This window comes from Labrus bergylta, chromosome 12 (assembly GCF_963930695.1).
Source record: "Labrus bergylta chromosome 12, fLabBer1.1, whole genome shotgun sequence".
Classification (NCBI taxonomy): domain Eukaryota; kingdom Metazoa; phylum Chordata; class Actinopteri; order Labriformes; family Labridae; genus Labrus; species Labrus bergylta.
The window spans coordinates 5,414,966-5,432,837 of NC_089206.1; the positions used below are offsets into that span (position 1 = coordinate 5,414,966).

A 17,872-nucleotide genomic window follows, 5' to 3' on the forward strand; every position below is an offset into this window, starting at 1 on the left:
GGGAGATACAGCAGGATACCCTGCTCCTCATGTCAACCCGAGTGCAAGGAAATAGTGTGATTGTGCTTATCGTCTTCCACGTTGTCCCTTGGGATCTAAAGTCCCCCTCAGATGTCATGATTAGCAAAGATTTCTGCCTTGATTTTCTTCTGAAAGTGTTGCTGTATATGCAAGCTACATTTATGAAAAAAAAAAAAGTACAACCTGTTATGTGGAGCTGTGTGATAATCCTGTCACTGTTTATGTTTATCTCTGCGGTTCACTCGGATCCCCTGCGTCCCTTCACCTGTTCCTACGGTGCAGGGGTTTTATTTCCCTCCCCCTCTGACAGCAGCAGCAGCAGCAGCTTTTGAGAGAAGGCTGAATTAAACAAATCCAGGCAGCCTTATCAGTTTTCTACTGGCTCCTGCCATGACTGGACCCCGGTGGCCCTTCCTGGCAGGCTGCATTGTGTGTGTTTGCAGATGTGTGTGTGTGCAGCGGCGGCTCTGCTCTATACAATACATGTGACTGCGTGCATGCATGTGTGTGATTGTGTGTGTGTGTGTGTGTGTGTGTGTATGTGGTGACAAGATTGTGTGTGATCAGGCTTTAGCCGCAGGGGTCGTTTGCTTTTCTTTGTGAGTGGATTCAGGGATTCTGGCATTTCTCTTCCCTCCTCTCTCCTGTGACATGTTTTATGACTTCTTGTTAAATGTCACTCACTAGGGCTGGACTGTAAAACGTCCCTGCGCGGGGAGCTTAGTGTGTGAACAATAGTGCACGGCAGTGTGATAAACCTAGTAAAGCACACAGCAGGGAATGCACGGCTGCAGGATGGGTGAGATAAGCCCGAGCTGTCTGACGGCTCCTTCCAGGCGCAATTTGTTTCAATACAATATCAAATTGGACTGGATCTTTGCCGCCCAGGGGGGCTGTGGATCAATACCCAGGGCCTGGGTTTCAACAAGGGGGAAACAATATTGCTTTTGTAAACAAGAGGATATGCAGTACTGACAATGATTGCACTTGTTTAGCGGAAGCAAAAAGAAGCTAACGTTAAATAAAAGCACCCGAGAGGAGAGGACAATCCTGCGTTCATGAGCAGGCCTAATGTTGCATCCCTCCATTGTTAGGGAGAGGAAAAGCTCTGCAGGGCATAGCTGCAACTGAAATGCAAATGGATGTTTAGCAAGTGGGGATTTGCTCTAATAGCTGGTTCCATTTTGGATCCGGTTCCAGGTTGCTATAATACCTGGATTTGTTAAGCGCTGAGGCATGATGATTCCCTGATCGAATCTTTCTCAGAGTAATCTCCTCTGTCTCTTTCTGCTGCAACAGGCTGCTGCTGCAAAGACAAAAATGCTGGTGCTGTATTCAAAATCAAGCTTACTCTGCAACACCATTGCTTATTGGAATCAATGAACATGGTTGACAGCCTTAACTTCAAGCACATCACAAGTTTCAGAGCGTGGGTTCATTTCACCAACGGTAACTTACAGAACAAGGGAGAACAAAAAGTTATTTTCAAATTAGAATATGTCATGATGACCACAACAGGTTTTCTCCACCTGTTAACAGTGTTATGTCAAGGAAAGGAAGTCTGCATGCAACAAAGTCTGACATTTACTGAATTGCTTCTTGCTGAATGATTTTAAAAAAAAAATCATTAATATTTTCACTGTTTCACTTGAGCTTCTACGGTTTTTTCCCACAGCTGTAGCACATCTCGCAAGTGTGAAGCAAAAGCTATTTTCCCCTCCAGCAAAAAGAAAAATGAGTCAGGAGAGGGTTAATGAATATCACAGAGCTGTGGGAAAAAAAACCTGCGGTGAAAACTCCACACCCTGTTAGGTACCATACGGAGTGTGATTTGATAAAGGTGCAAAGGAAAACCCTGATTTGTTTTCTTTCTGTGCAAAAATGTTCAGGGATGCAAAAATAACGTCTGTAAAAAAACATTTTCAGTAAACAATTGTTTAAGAATGTACTGTGTAGTCTTCTGACCCTGAATCACAGGTTGCAATAAGTAACACATTTTAACCTCATAATGTGTAAAATGAGTTTTGAATCAAATTCTTAAGGTTTAAAATCCTGAAAACAAGCGGGTAGCTTCACAGCAGAGCTCAATGGAGATTCAAAATTTGTGCAGTAAGACCTTTTTGATCTGTCCCATCATGCATCTCATGAAACCTTCAGAAATATTCTGTGACCCAAGAGTCTGGTGTAAATTAACACAAGGGTGAACTGGAACAACATGAAATCAGAAAAAAAGAGTTCTATAATTACATTTTACGTCTCAAATCAGCAGAAAATAAGTCAAAAAAGAGTATCAAAGCGCTTTCATTTTGCCATTATGTCTTATTCGACCTCACGCTAGCAGCTGGATCCCAAACCCTGCACCCTGCATAGCCCTCATGGTGTTGTTGAACGCTCTGTGCTCGTCCCAAACAAAACCAGCAGATACAACACCAAAACAGCCCGAAGGCACTCTTTCACTCTGTTTTTGTCCGGCATACAAAAGAGAGTTTAAATTTAGGATCCTTTAAGCCGACAGCCCAAAAAGTCGATAAGAACAGTTCCTGCGTTGGAGGCTTCATCCCAAAATGTTGTAGAGGAGAAGGAACTGCTTCTAATGGGTTTATGTTGCAGCACTGACGTACAAAATATAGGACGATATTTATCAATGTTATATTATTGTTTGGCTATAAATGCAGACGAGTGCTTTTTGTAGCTGTGTACATACTTTGCATTTCTGCATATACAATGAATTGGAGCATCTGAGCTGCATCTGCACTGCATAATCAATACTCATTTATCAACATGAGGTGAATCAAGTCACCATACTGTAACTACAGAGAGGAGAAACGAGAGGATTCAGCATGCAGGTTAACCGCCTTGCCGAGCAAGATAACGCTCCCCTCGTGATGAAACGATTCGCGCTGGCCATTTTTCTTGTTATCAGCCCGAGCTTTAATGCATCATGAGGCGGTTCTGTGCTTCTGTGCACGAGGGTCCCAAATGTCAGCCATGGGTTGATTCAACAGATTCACAGTGATGGATGCATCATTTCTTCATGCTGACTTGTTTTTTGCTGCCATCAGTCAGGGGGGCCCGCAGGCTGAAGGGTCGAGGTCAAACTAGGGTCCCGTCTCCTCGAAGAAATCTGATGTGGTGGCGAAGGGAGGTTTGATGTGTCCTTGAAAACGTAATGAGGGAAATTTAACAGGAAGACGAATGATCAAGACACGTACTGCTGATGTTACTTGTTAAAGGAATAGGGTGCCATTTTTTGGAAGTACGCTTAAAACTTTTTGAAACCAGGAGTTCAATAAGAAACAGTAAATATGAAGTAACAACAGACGGCGAGCTAGCTTAGCATAAGGCTGGATGCAGCAGGAAACAGAAAAACTGTCTTTATCTAGTAAGATTACAAAATGTTACTCCATAGCTTCATAATAACTTTTTATGTTTAAAGCTTCTGTGAGGAACTGTTGGCTTGTGTTGATTTTGGGGACCCCTGCTGACAAAACCTTTTAGCGAAACCTTTCATCTCTTGATGATTTTGTCCTTTAAAATTAGTACGTTTGTTAACAAAAATCACATCATATTCATCAGATTGCCAGAGAGGAAGTTAATGGTCCTCGCTAATAGCCAACCATTGATGAAGAAAGAAAGTTTATTAGTGATTTTGACACTTTGGTTTATGTACAGATCGAACATATTTAAAACAAGTTGATTTGAAAGAAAGTTTATTAGGAACTTTAGAGGTGCTGGTTGTTTTTGATTCTTTTGATCTGAGCCAGGCAAGCTGTTTCAGCCTGCTTTAAGTCCATATGCTAAGCTAAGTTACAGCTGCTAAAGGTTGTTTCACAGAGAAGACTCGGTGAGCAGTGTCAATATTAGCCATTTAGCTTACATTAAGACTGAAGGCAGGGAAACATGTTTGAACTGAATACTTGAGTATAGTGCTACAAAATTCACCTACCAAGTTTTATGTAATTAACTATATTCAAAGTCAACTTTATACATATGCTACTCCTTGAGGACCTTATATGCTATATGAGGATCTTTCAACTGGAAGGTCGAGGTGTGAATAGTTGAATATGACAAACTTGTTTTGTTTAGTGAGCAATGGCGGAACTTGTAAACACATTTTCAAATCATTGTGTGGTATCAATCTCATCTTTATCTTGCCTAAAAAGAACGTGAAGTATATTCTGCAAAACAAAACAATGTTTAGCAATAAATACAGAGCTTAAGCTGATTAGCATAGCGTAACATAAAATAAGGAAGAACAGCTCGTCTTACTCTATTTATATGATGCACCTGGAGGTATTTCCATACAAGCTGTCGGACTATTACTTTAAAATGCTACCTCCACTACCAACAACAACAATAGAACAAACATAAATATTTCTTTTAAAAATGTGCATATATTTATTACCTCATTCTGTCTAAACAAACTCTATTAAATATACATTGCCCTAATAACCTCTGGTAAACAATCAAACATCTTAATAGGCTTTTAGAATGTGCTAAAAGGAATTTCCTTTTCAATTATGTTTCTCCCACATGTTTTCCTTTAACCTAATCAGAGACATTGGGAAGCTTTATCATCATCCCACTCCCTCCACATCACTCACGCTCTCTGTGTACACGCATGACAAGGCAACTGCTGGTCATATTTATTCGTCATGATTAACAGCACAATATTTCAGGGCAATGAGGCAGTCGGAGGGGAGCAAAAAGCTTTCATCGTGCAATATCAGACACTTATACCATTGGTCGGTAATGGATGTTGCCCTGTCCATTTAAAATCCCTGGTGATGAAAATTACTGGGAATGGAAATGAGCGTAAGGTATTTTCTTGTTTGCAGGAGCCAGATTGCATCCTGTTAGTTTTATTGCGATATCTCTGGAAATTAAAACATCCATGAGGAGCCATGCAGGACGAATGGGACACAGGGATAAAGGTGCTCCACTCTTGTAATTCTGTAAATTATATATCTTTATTATGTGAAAGCATGTTGCAGGCTACCTGCTCCACTGGTCCCATGAGTTCTTATGTTGTAGGAATTCTATCTACTTCTGGTTTAGGATGTTCTTTTCCTGCACATCTCATATAAAACAAATCATAGGACTTCATATTGGATATCATATTTATAGCTCTCTGTGGGTAAAATTCATTAGCTACAGAGAGAAAAGGGGGACTCTGAGCAATGAAGCTCTGGAGGATGATGGATCAGGCAGGATGCAGGTGCACCACGTGTCAGGCGCCTGGGGAATGGCATGTTACTGTTTCTGGCTCGGTCTGAACGAGAGCAATGATGAGGTGACTCAAGGTCAGGGGCTTATAACACCTGAACTATGGAGAGGGATTCCTCATACAGGACATATTGCCTGAGGTGAAGTGGAGCTGAACAGGTCAGGTGTAGCCTGAATGAGGCAGTGTGGGTTTGTGTGAAAATGATCATGGGTGCAACCTATGTTTGATTGGGTTGGTCGTTTGATTGATTGGTTGGTCGTTTGATTGATTGGTTGGTTGGATGGATTGATGGATGGGTGGATGATACAAGGTGGTGGACGAGTATGTAGCATGCAAGACTTTATAACTACGTATGCTAAGAATGCAACTGGCAAAAAAAAATACATCAACTTCATTAAGCCTGGTTCACACTACAGGATAATCGCAACAATTATCTGCCCCGATTACTTTGTTGTGCGAGCGGTATAAAGATCAAATCTTAATCTCCCTGATCTCCTCAGAGAGCATCGGGGCCGCCCTGATTCATATCAAACATGTTTGATATTTAGGATTTAAAATCTTCCAAGATAACATCATAAAAGGGTTTGGCGCAAGATGAAGAAGAGACAAGGGAGGATAGTAGTACGGTCGGTGGCAAGGGACAACTGGTACAGGAGTGCTGCACACCTGGCTATCCATGTGAAGAAGCGTAAGACTAGCCTCAGCTCCAGCCTGTTGTTAGGTTGACTGAAAGTTACGTTGATACGTCATTTCCCTCATGAAGACCGCCACTGACAGGCTTTAAAAGACCCCTGCAGTAACAGATGGATGACGTCTATCAGGCGTTGTCCATTCATATTCACAGCGTATGATTTCACCGCAGGCTCCATTGTTTACGTGCGGTCATGTGAGGTGGTGCGTTCCTCTGCTGGCAATAATCTGTAGTATTGTGATGAGCCATTCAATTTGTTGGCTTGTCATTCATCATTCATCATGTGTTCTACTACAGTAGTATTAAAAAGGACCCGAACTGGTTAATCTCACCATTGAAGCATGTTCGATATCCCGGCGGGTTACTGCATTTGCATCCTGTCATAGAGCTGCAATCAATGTTTGACATATTAATTATTAATCCTTTAAGCAACCTTGTTGATCTCCGATATCTTATGGCATCATTAACTACAGATGACTGAGGCAAAACATCTCTCGACAGAACTTCTTTTACTGCTGTGGAGGAGGCCGAACATCAATATGCAAGCATCATTTTTTAACATCCTGAGGGTTGAGAAGATTTCCCAGCAGTCACATAGCTGCGGCATTTTTATTTGGGTAAACAAAGCAAGTCTACAGTGGCTCATGGGACACAGGGAAGGGACTTGATGGGGATTTTATACAGAAATCTTTCTAGGCATGGCTGGAAATACTAGCCTGAAGAAAAATATGATGTATTCTCATATTTTTATATTTCCTTATTTTATTCCTTTACTTACAAACATTACTGATGAACAAGAACAATTAACAGTATTTAGTACATTCATAGTCATCATTTAGATTTTTAGAGTAAAGTTAAATTTGCTGTTTTGGACATGTTTTTCTTGGAAAATTAACTTTTAAGTGTCCAATGATACAAAGGATCTTCAAAGGATGTTATTGCATTTGTCTTTTGTATTAAGTGAATTAATCATAGACTGTATAAAACATGGATGTAGTGTCAGCGACGTCCCCTATTGGTTTCTGAAGCGGAGTTTTGAAGCCCATTGATGGTGGTCGCCATATTGGAAATGCTGTTTCAATCTTACTTTTGTTAAAACCAGCAACAAGTAAAGAAGCGGAGCTGAGGTGGGCCTTAAGCCTCCTAGCAAACTGCTAACATGCCTGAACCTGTCCGTCAGATCACACCCCTAATCAGGCCAATTTACACATAACCCCTAACTCAAACCTATAGTGTGTACATACAGATATTAACTACTCAGACCAAAGCTGTTTTTTTTTAAACGAGGCTGTAAACACATCAATTTCTGCTGTGAAAATGTACATTTTAATATGGCTGTTAATGGGACTTTCTTGGCTTTTGCAGCCAGCCTCAAGTGGAGAATCGAGGAACTTGGTATTAATTTGTCCATATAAAAGAGATTTACCATATTCAATACTACATCACATCTTTTCATTTTGATTCTCCTTGCACATTAAGGTGTTTAAGTGTTGTCTAAATGTCTTCAGGAAGCTCAGTTTTTAAAAGAGATAGATGGTTAATTAAGAATGGTATTGTGGTGAATCAATGTTCATTTAAACTTTGCCTCAGGAAGCCAAACTGTATTATAATTGCTAATGATTAATGGATTGATTTTCCGGTACAGCCCTCATAAGTAATTGAAAAATAATTGAACAGTGAAAAAAATCTAATGCTCAAAAACCTTTCTATGTGAATGTTTATTTTCTCTCGAGCGGGGCCTGTGCGCCTCTGCAATCGAGTTTATCGTTTGCTCTCTGCAAAAGGCCCCCACGAGACCAGGCAACCTGGCATGCAGGAAGCTGTGCGACAGAGATAGGGGCTCCTGGTCAACAAGCAGGTTAATTGTGTGATAGGACCAGATGCTAATACAGAGCTAAACTCGACAACCGCAGGTCCCTTGTGGCTTGGCGCATGAACACTGCAAACGAAGGACATTTAACCCCCCGGAAACAGTGTTACGGCCAGAATATATTGAATTTTCTATAAAGATGAATATTTTTTTTCTTTCCTGGCTAGCTTACAGGAGTTCTTTGTAAAGTGTTTGGAGGATTACAATCCGTGGAGGAGTAGAGAGACTGCACTTTGATTAACTTTGCACTTGTGGAGGAGATAACAGCTTTCTAAGAGTCTCTCCTGGGTGGATTATTGAGTGCGAGTGCTCACACATTGTATGAACCCTCAGAAGTCAATTAGCAACCTCAACTCATCACGTGGGGAGACAGTGGGCACCCAAGGCATGAAGTATGGACATTTAAAGTGAACAAGAACTGAAAATTAAAAGGGTACTGATGAAGCTGCAGTTAGCTCAAAATAAAATCTGAATGTTGCTTAAGTCAATACCTTTTATAGGTAACATGAACCTAAATACAAGACGAATACAAGTCTTTCAGACAGTAGACGATGACAAAGAAATTATTGCAGACGGTAGATGATGAAACATAATTGCGGACGTTTTGGAGAAATCAAAGATAGAACTTCTTTGTTCTCTAAACCGCAGTGAATTGTAAAAGTATTGGATGGCAAAAAGAATCACCTGTTAGCTGGAGTGCAGAATTAGCTGTTAGAATCTGGCTGTACATTGATCTGGCAGCAGCCACAGTTTAGCTAGATGTTGGATCTTTTTGAAGAATGAAGTGTGAAAGGGAACGTAGGAGTGCAAAAAGCTTTGCTGCAACGTCTCAGTAGAATCTCCAGACAACAGATGTTTTGGTGTTGCTGACAAGTCTTCATGTTAACATAAGCATGAGTGCAACATACATATCTGCTTATGAAAAGTAATTTGTAAGCACTTTTTGCTAACAAGTAAAAATGTCCACGCTAATTGACTTACATATTTTGGATTTCATACACCTCTCTTGTGCTCACAGTGTATTTCCCAAACATTAAACTATTGCCTTAAATAACTAGCATAGCCCGTTCTTTTTTTATACTTCACAGTGCTCAACCTAACACATCTGGAGTTAACAAAGGATCCTTTACACATTTTAAGAAATTACTATATTATTTTAATCATATTCTATTCTATTCCCTTTGACTGCACAGCCTGTCCTCAGGATACCTGCATCCTTCAGCTGTCACTGAGTTTGAGCATTTACACTCTTGACAGGTTCCTGGACAAGACGTTTTTGTCGAATATTTTGGCAAAACTGAGACAGAAAAAAAACAACACATCCCCGCCCTATAACTATTTCGAAACATATTTCCACTTGACAGTCTACGGTGGCCCAGCAGGGTGGAACTGTCAACCAGTCTGAATGATTGAGCTGACAAACAAGGGCAAATGGTTTTAAGTGCATATTGCAGAGAAGGTGTAAAGTTTCCAAATCTTCTGCCTGTGCTGCTGCACTTGAGATAGTACCCAATATTCCATTTTTTTGCTTAAGGCTGCAGAGTTCACATAATGGAAACAGTTATCTATAGTGCCTTTTAAAAGATCTGTCTGTTTAATCTTTATAAGGGCACCCTCAGTGGGACTCTACGCTAATAAAACACAAGTTTGGAAAGCAGTAACAAAAAAACACAATTACCCTTCCCTGACACTTTGAGTGTTCACTCTTCATTCCAATTCTTAATACTTGTTTACGCCCCAGTTCTTAGACACATATGCACTCCAAACGAATCAATCAATAGTGACTCTCAAGCTTTAAAAAATGTTACCAAGGATAATTACTAAGACATATTTTCAAGTCAAATTGAGAGAAGAGCTGGCTTCTCGCTCCAGGGCCTAAAGATTCATCCTCACACCTCTGGCTGATCTGCTGGGGTCTAAACTGCTCATCACACGGGGTGGGGGCTTTAGGACTGGAGGATGTGGAGGATTAAAGGATTTTCTGATTGCTCGGAAAAAGACACCATGGGATACAGAATTTCCAAAAATGGCTGAGGTACCACATCAAGATTAGAGGGTATTATTCCAATCCTTAGGGAAAGAGGACAGGAAAGCCACCGCTGACAGATTTATAACAAGTGTGTTGGGGGGGAAACATTTACAATTTAAGAAGCTTGTAGTAAACTACAAAAGCCTATTTTGTGCTGGAATCAGTCGTGCAAACTTTTCCAATTTCATGAAATGTCATGGCTCGTTTTCTTTTTTAAAGTGCACTTTTCATTTTCTCTGGAAATAGTATCCATTAATAACAAGTCCACTTAACATGATCCTCTTCTACATGGGCTGGAATTACCTTCAGCCCGCTGCAATTTATCCAATAGCACTAATGCACAATGTGTTGCAAGAAAAAACCATTTCCATAGATGCTGAGGGCGGGGGTTATAAAGCAAACATGTTTGTAGAGGAAGTTTGATTTTAATGTGTCATAAGGAATCAAGAAATGTAATCCCAAGAGACAGAAAGTTTTGACTTTTTTTCCTGTCATAATTTTTCCCTTCACGTGTTTTTTGCAGCTCGACTCTTTGTCCCGCAGAAATATCAGATGTCATGTGTGACAGGCAGAGAGCATGAGTAATAGTGGGCTACGAGGCACAGACAGCACCAGCACTAGCACTGTCCTCAGACGCATGGCCGCTAGTCAAATGAGGCCAACAGATGAAGACACAGCAGCAGTTTTATAACGAACTGTTTTGAATTTGTTAGGATGTTACATTTTGATTTTAACTTGTCAAAGAAACGAGTCCCAGCCAACTTTTATCAGCCACTTTCACTGTTTTTGCTTTGACTGAATGTGTCTCCTGAACTCAAGTTTCCAGCTGAGGTTGAAATATTTTTGGATCGGACTTTATCTGACAGATTTAACATCTCTTCACTGAGCTGTAAACGTGGAAACAACTGGAAAGAGATAATGAGACTCGTACTTGTTTGCATTATGCAGGGGTTTGCATCTCTCCCTATCAGACATCCATACAGAAAGATAGGACATGAATCAGGGAAAGCTTTCAATATGCAACGGGAGAAAAGGGCATAGCTCAACCTTTAAACTGATATATTTCAACACGTGTCACATTGCACCGCACTAGACGCTCGCTGTCCATGCATACTGCATTCATTACATGTCTGCTATGCAAATTTTCATTTCCCCCATGTAAACAGGATGACATCTAGTGCTTTTATTCTGAAGGTGGAGAAGCTGAAGTGAGGTGCTTTGTATTAACGAGCCTTTGACAGCAGTGACTGTTTTCCCTCTGCGTTGAAAACAAGTCAAAGCACAACATTTCAATTTCATTATTTCACCTCTAGCTTAGCTTTGCAAAACAAGCTAGCAAGCTCTGTTGAGTGAGAGAAGGGAACGAAAATCGAGTACATTTTCCTGTAGGACACTTTGAGCATCTTGTCTAGCTCCCTTGTTCCTCATCCATGTCTACGCAAGCGGAATAAAGAAAAATAGAAACATGGCTTCTGGGTAAAAACATGTCTCCCTTTATCTTCACTCAATGCAGCAAGTGTTGTGATACAAAGTAGTCATGTTTTTAATCACTGTTCTATGAAACCTTCAAATGCCCAGAGTTGTTTCTTTCCAGTTTTCCTTTTATACAAACTACACATTTTCCATGCTTCGATTTTGGATTTGATGGTGCATTGTAAACCGTGTGGCCTTCAACAAGCTGTTCCAGATTGTCTGACATCTTCGTCTTCTTTTCTTTTTTTCTAAAAGCAATGCACCACTAAGGTTCCTCTTAAAAGGTTGAAGCAAAAAGGTCAACAAGCATCGACCTTATACGCAAACTTAGGTGCTGTACAGAAAAAGTCAACAGACTCATAACTTAAGAATGCAGCCTTTGACCTATTCATGTTGCATTAAGATAAATCCACACGTGTTGACATAGAAGCATCTTTAAACCAAGTTTCCAAAATTAAAGTAATACATCAATATCTGAGGTAAAAAACATTAAATAAAAATAAACAACTCTACATTTAAGTTTAAGACAAATTCAATTTCAACCCTACTTCATACAGTCCCTTATATTAAAATAATGCATCCTTAGTCCCTCTTCTCTCTGAACATTGAAGCTTCTTTGAGGTAACTTAGTGACCACAAACAGCTTCTTGCCGTCTCTCTGACCTTTGTGTGTTATCTTCAGTGGAGTGGACTTCTCCTGCCACAGATGAGTCAATTCATAACAGCATACAGGAGGAGGACACATTCTCTCTTAACGACTGGGTTACTCTGGAAACCAGGTCAGATATGAAAGCGCTGGATGACAAAAAAAAAATAAAGAGAAAAGCCCCTCAGGCTTCACTTTGCTCTCTGACTCCACCTCAGAATAAAACCTTGATTTAATTTGGTGCTTTTTTTATACAAACATAATAATATCCACCGAGGCTCTGTTTTTTGTGGTTCTCTGCTTGAATCAGAGACTTGCAGTTTGACATCTTGTCACGGATTAAACATTTATCTTTCTTAAACGTGCTAAATTGGCAGCGGGGAGGGCAGCCACCAGTAGATTTCTGCAGCTTTGAGAGAAAAGGGGCATGACACAGTGTTTCAAAAGTCCTCACTCAGAGGTCAAGTCCTTCAGTTTAAAAATGTGTCACATCTAATATCCATCCTTCACACAGTATTGCCTTTTTCCTTGACATTTGCACCTGCCCCAAAATCCACCTGAATGAGCTTTATAGTGAGATGGATTGAGCGCCTTAAGTATTGATCGTGAAAGGTGTTTTCAGCATGAGAGGACCAGAAAAGACCCTTTTGATTGACTGCAGGCTTGCGATAGTCCACTTCTTCTGCGTGGCGTGGGTGTGATCATTAATAGTGTGCTAAACCCCCGAGGTCAGTGTGGTCTCACGCTGTCAGGGACGGTTGTGTCCAGAGGGAGTTAAAATGTTCACTCGGCTCTGCTCCATTACCCATCTGTCTGGAGAGGAAGAACGATGGCTTCACCATCACTCTGTCTCTCTTAAACTCCAATCCTGTTTCTCTCTCTCTCTCTCTCTCTCTCTCTCTCTCTCTCTCTCTCTCTATATATATATATATGATTGGCTATTGGCCCTATACAGTGTGTCCCGATTTCTAAAGACAATTAGCAGTATATCAACTTCAACATTTCTTTTTTTGTAATCAATTTGGTATGAATTTCTCACTTTCATGTAGGCACTGCAGTGCTGGAGTGGTCTCATTAACCTTATCAAAAAGAACTGTTGACAGGAACATGATTCAGACCGTGTTTACACTCATTACAGACCTTATCACAAAAATCAGCTTCCAGTTCTTTTAATATAGCAGTCAACACACCTGTCACATAAAGTGCAAAAAGTGGCCAAGCAGTGCAATTTTTAAAGCTGCAGTGTGTACAAAAGGGTCCTCACACAGTCAGTGCCAGTCCGCTCACACGCGCTCATTTTATAGTGCTACTTTAGCACAAACTTGTGCGGTTTAATAAAACACCACAATTCTGCTCCAGCTGAAAGAAGCAGAGGCATGATGATGTTCTAAAAAAACAACAGGATGTTAGTTATTGTAGTTTGATGCTGCTTGGGTAGTTTGCCAACACAAATATCGAAGCATTCAATCAAACATTGTCAGATTTTCAGTGACATTTTAAAACCCAAAGTTAGTTTAGTTAGTTTAAAACCCAAAGTTAGTTTAGTTAGTTTAAAACCCAAAGTTGCTGCAAGTGAACAAGAAAGCACTGTCTAAGGCTTTTACATGTTTATATGAAAACGATCCACTGAAAACAGATTCATTTTTTTGTTTAGATTTGTATTGTTGTACATGTATTTTAATGTATCCTCATATCGTGTTCTGGGGTTTTATGTAACTGAATGTTCCAAAGGCCCAACTGGGGACACAAGTTGGAAATCAGCAATAGCTATATACTCTTTATGCAGCTCATCAGTTTCATGCTTTGTATTGAAATTATGTTAAATTGCATTGTCCCTATTAAATAAATAAATTCAGTTTGCCTGAAAGTTTCAGTAGATCCATCAGTATCATTGAAAGAGAAAACAACTATAAGCTAGTTTCTGCATACTGTCATCGGGTCAATTTGCGAACAATTATAGGCTTAAAAAATGTAGCACTAGCCTTAGGCTGCAGGGTAACTCTGCTGACTCCATAGAAACATTACACTTTCTGCTTTCATCACTTGAATTATTGTGGGAGTTGTAGTTCCAAAAGTTGCAGTGCACTTTGCTTCTGCAGCAAACAGAAGCATGAAACAGACTAGTGAATCTATTAATATACATTTTGTTTGTTTTTTGATTGATTTTGAAATATTTGAAGACTTGAAGAGGCTCAGAATGTCTTACTGACACGGGGGAAGCCGGTTGTCTGGATTAGTTTGGTGCCCCGCAGCGTCGGACTTTTAAAAATCCCTACTTAAATTGAACTTTCTTTTGAAGGGCGCTGCTGCGGTCAAAATACTAAAAACAAGTCAAAGTTGAATTCTCACTTACAGATTTCTCGGCTGTCATAGCATCTTGTAGCAAAAGATTGTCACCACGGGTGTCTGCGTTGCAGTGCACGGCGCAGGGTCTGCTTCCATTTGCTGTGACGGAGGATGAAGACCGCGAGCGACAGTTCAGCGAGGGCGAAGCTTTGTGGAGAGCTGTGTGAAATCTCAGATGACATGGAGAGGCCGGGGCTGTGGACAGCCGAGAAATCCTCCTCAGGCATAAATCCTCCAGACTCAAAATCTCTCCACCACTTGGCTTAGCTATAAATTCAGCTTAGTGGACATTTTGTTTGAATTTTGAACATGAAAGCTCATAATTTGTCCAAGTGTTCAAACAGCCTTTTAGGTCCATAAAGACAATTTAAACATTAAAGATGCAGTCAGCCAATCAATCTTCATTTGTATAGAGCTAAGTAATAAATGCCATCTCAAGACACTTTGCAAAAAGAGCAGAACTAGCCCGTACTCATTGTTATATAATTTATAGAGACTCAACATTATTCCATCATGAGCAAAATACTTGTAACATTTGTCAAAGTAGAAGTGGCAGAGTAGAGTGGAACGATTCTCATGACGAACAGCCGTCCGCTGTGACTGTGTTCACCATACAAGTGTTCATCTAAGTGATTGAAAATTTAAACAATCTGACATCAAAGACAACCTGAGTGTTGCTGTCAAAATGTTAGAGTATTTCAATCATATACAGTAGTTTGAGAAGTTTGAGTCACTTGTCACTTATCATACCAAGTCACTTTAATCATCACTTGTCACTTTAACTTGTCATTCTCTTCAAATACTGTCTCAATTCTCAATTCCCCCCAGTTAACTTCAACATTCATTTTTGTACTGTATATACCCCCTGTTTTTATTTTTTATTTTTATTTGTATTTATCTTATCTATTCTGTTTAATGTGTATTTGAGCTTTCTTGTCTGTGCTGCTGTAACGCCCGAATTTCCCCTCTGGGGATCAATAAAGTACTATCCTATCCTAAGTTTAAAGAGGGAGGGGGGGGGGTCTTTGTGGAATGGCTAACAACTAACAGCCACATTGAAAACTACTTTGTAAGCATTCATAATCCAAAAAGGGTTGGATCTACTGGATCTATAGATATGTGTTAAATCATTACTTTAAAAGCTTTGGTTTTATGGCCGTACCTGTGACATAAATATAGAGGTGTGAAAGGGACAACACCTCTCACAGAAACATTGTGGAGTTGTATTTAGTTACATGTAAAATGCATTTTCTTGAGTACCTCAGAAAATACTGGAACTGTCAAATACTAAGGTAACGACTGTGGATTTGTCATTTTAAGCTAATGTGTGAAATGTGAATGCAAGACTTTGACTTACTACTGAATGGTGAGCATCTGTCAATATGAAAAAGATGATATTTCAATATGAATAATTTATCACATGAATCTCACAACCTCATCTGCAAAAATCTGAATCTCACACGCAGGTTTCACAGCAGCTTGATTCCTATATTTTGCTGAAGTGAGCAAAAGTTGAGCAAGATAAACGTCGTAAAATATCTACTTCACTGTGTCATGAAGCAGCTCTCCACTGTCCGAGGAGTGTTTTGTAGAGACAGGAGTTCAGGCATGCTCTGAAGGTGGCCCCTGAGACGCTCTTCATCCTGAGTTATTGTAGATAAATCCTTGTAATCAGGGCGTGTAGAAAAGGGCACCTCGACTGAAAGGTGTGGAAAACAATCCAAGCATATCATCTTATAAAATATATAATTTTGTTAAATAAAGAGTGGTGTGACTCTGGCGAGAGTCTCAAGGGCAAACGGCAGATGATAAAATGTTTTTTCTGTGTTTGTTCTTTTTTTTTTCCCTTCAGTGCTGCTGTGATTCATTGCAGAGTGCTTGTCAGCGTTCTTGGTTCGTCTCCAGGTCTTTGTGTGCTGCTTGTTCCGCAGGAAACATATTCAAAATGCCGGAAAAAAATAAATGACTCTGCCAGGCTTCTTTTATCTGTTTCATGGTAAAAATCCAAGGAATGTTTTCTGCCTTTTTTTCCATTACATTCTGCACTTTTTTTTATCATGCGACTATAATTACTTCTCCTACAAAGCGAGTCCTGTAATAGAAAATTATCCGTGTGTATGTATGAGCGCATGAGTGAATACAGCAGTCCCATTTGAATCCTGTTTACATTAATATGCTTCCCTTACCCTTGGCTGAACTGGAGACTAATGGAGGTTACTTTAATATTTATGAAACATCTCCCAATACACTCGGCTGGCTGTCCTTAGTCTCATATGGAAACCACCGATACAGCACTGGACCATTTGAAAAAATCATGTCCTAATACACTGCCTATCTCTCTCTCTCTCTCTCTTCTCTCCCCCATGTTATCACCATCTGTTTGTCCATATTGTGTGATCCTCTGTTTCTGGTCCCCGCGGTTCACCACCAGACGCTACTTTTGGCCTCCTGCTCGGTGTGTTTGTGGTCTGCGGCCTGGCTCTGCTGGGCCTTCTGACATTGGTCTCCTGGAAGCTGTGCGTCGAGCCTTGGCGGACTAAGGCCCACTTCCCCACTCCGTCCCTCACCCCAGACTGCGGTCCAGAACTCTGCCCGCTGCAGCCGTCTCCCCCGCTGTCCAGCCCCCAGCAGCCACTGGTCACCATGGCGACGGAGAAGGTGAAAGACCCCATGGGTTCGATGGGTTTTCTGGAGGCGGCAGTGAAGATAAGCCATACATCCCCTGACATCCCCGCCGATGTGCAGCTCTCCATGAGGGAGCACTTCCTGCGCCGCACGCAACGCATGCAGAGGCAAACCACCGAGCCGGCTTCCTCCACTCGGTTAGTCACATACACACACACACACACACGTCTGCACAACTGATATTACACAGGACAGTGACATGTTGTTGTTCATGTGAAAATATGCTCAGGGGTAAATTCAAGCATGCATTCATGCAAACATAGAGTCTTAGACACAACATGAGAAGGTCCCTTAATCTAACATGAAATAAAGAAAAAAGCCTCACTTCTACACATTATACAGTTCCAGAGACTAGGCACAAAGTACCCCTAATGCATCACTAATGAAGGTAGAAATTTCCCGATCTAAGCAATTTTGTTGCCTAACAAGTTAATTATAATAAATACTGTAGATCATGTTACTCCCTGCCTCAGAGCCACTTCTGTGGAGGTCATTACAGTAAAACTAATTATATGTGATGGTTTCTTTATGAGGACAAATAAAACAGAGGGAAGTAAAGCAAAAAAAATGCTTAAGCTGTTCTTTCAGGAATTCCCGTTGACTGTACCCATGTTAATAGGAGAAAATACTGCAGTTATCCTTTAAAAGCACGCTTTGTTTTCCTTTGTTGAACTGAAAAACAGCAACAAAAAATATTACAACAAGCTCCATGTAGGATTCAGACACAAACCGTCAGCCCGTTTTATCAAGACCTGACATTTGTCTCTTTATTTCTCATGGACCTTTTGTGATATGTTGCATTTTTTTTTAAGCAAAAGATCATGTAATTTCATTGCAAAGCAAAGAAAAGCAGAATTTAACAGCATCAGTATAAAACGTTTGAC

General features: G+C 40.4%; 1 protein-coding gene across 1 annotated transcript in view; it reads left to right on the plus strand.

Annotated features, from left to right (window-relative positions):
- The window catches only part of syt6a (synaptotagmin VIa), a 67,963-nt gene that overhangs the window by 32,223 nt on the left and 17,868 nt on the right, over positions 1-17,872 (plus strand). Inside the window, exon 2 of the mRNA XM_020651349.2 lies at positions 16,735-17,125. Coding sequence (XP_020507005.1) covers positions 16,735-17,125 — 391 coding nt within the window. The remainder of the gene's footprint in view (positions 1-16,734; positions 17,126-17,872) is intronic.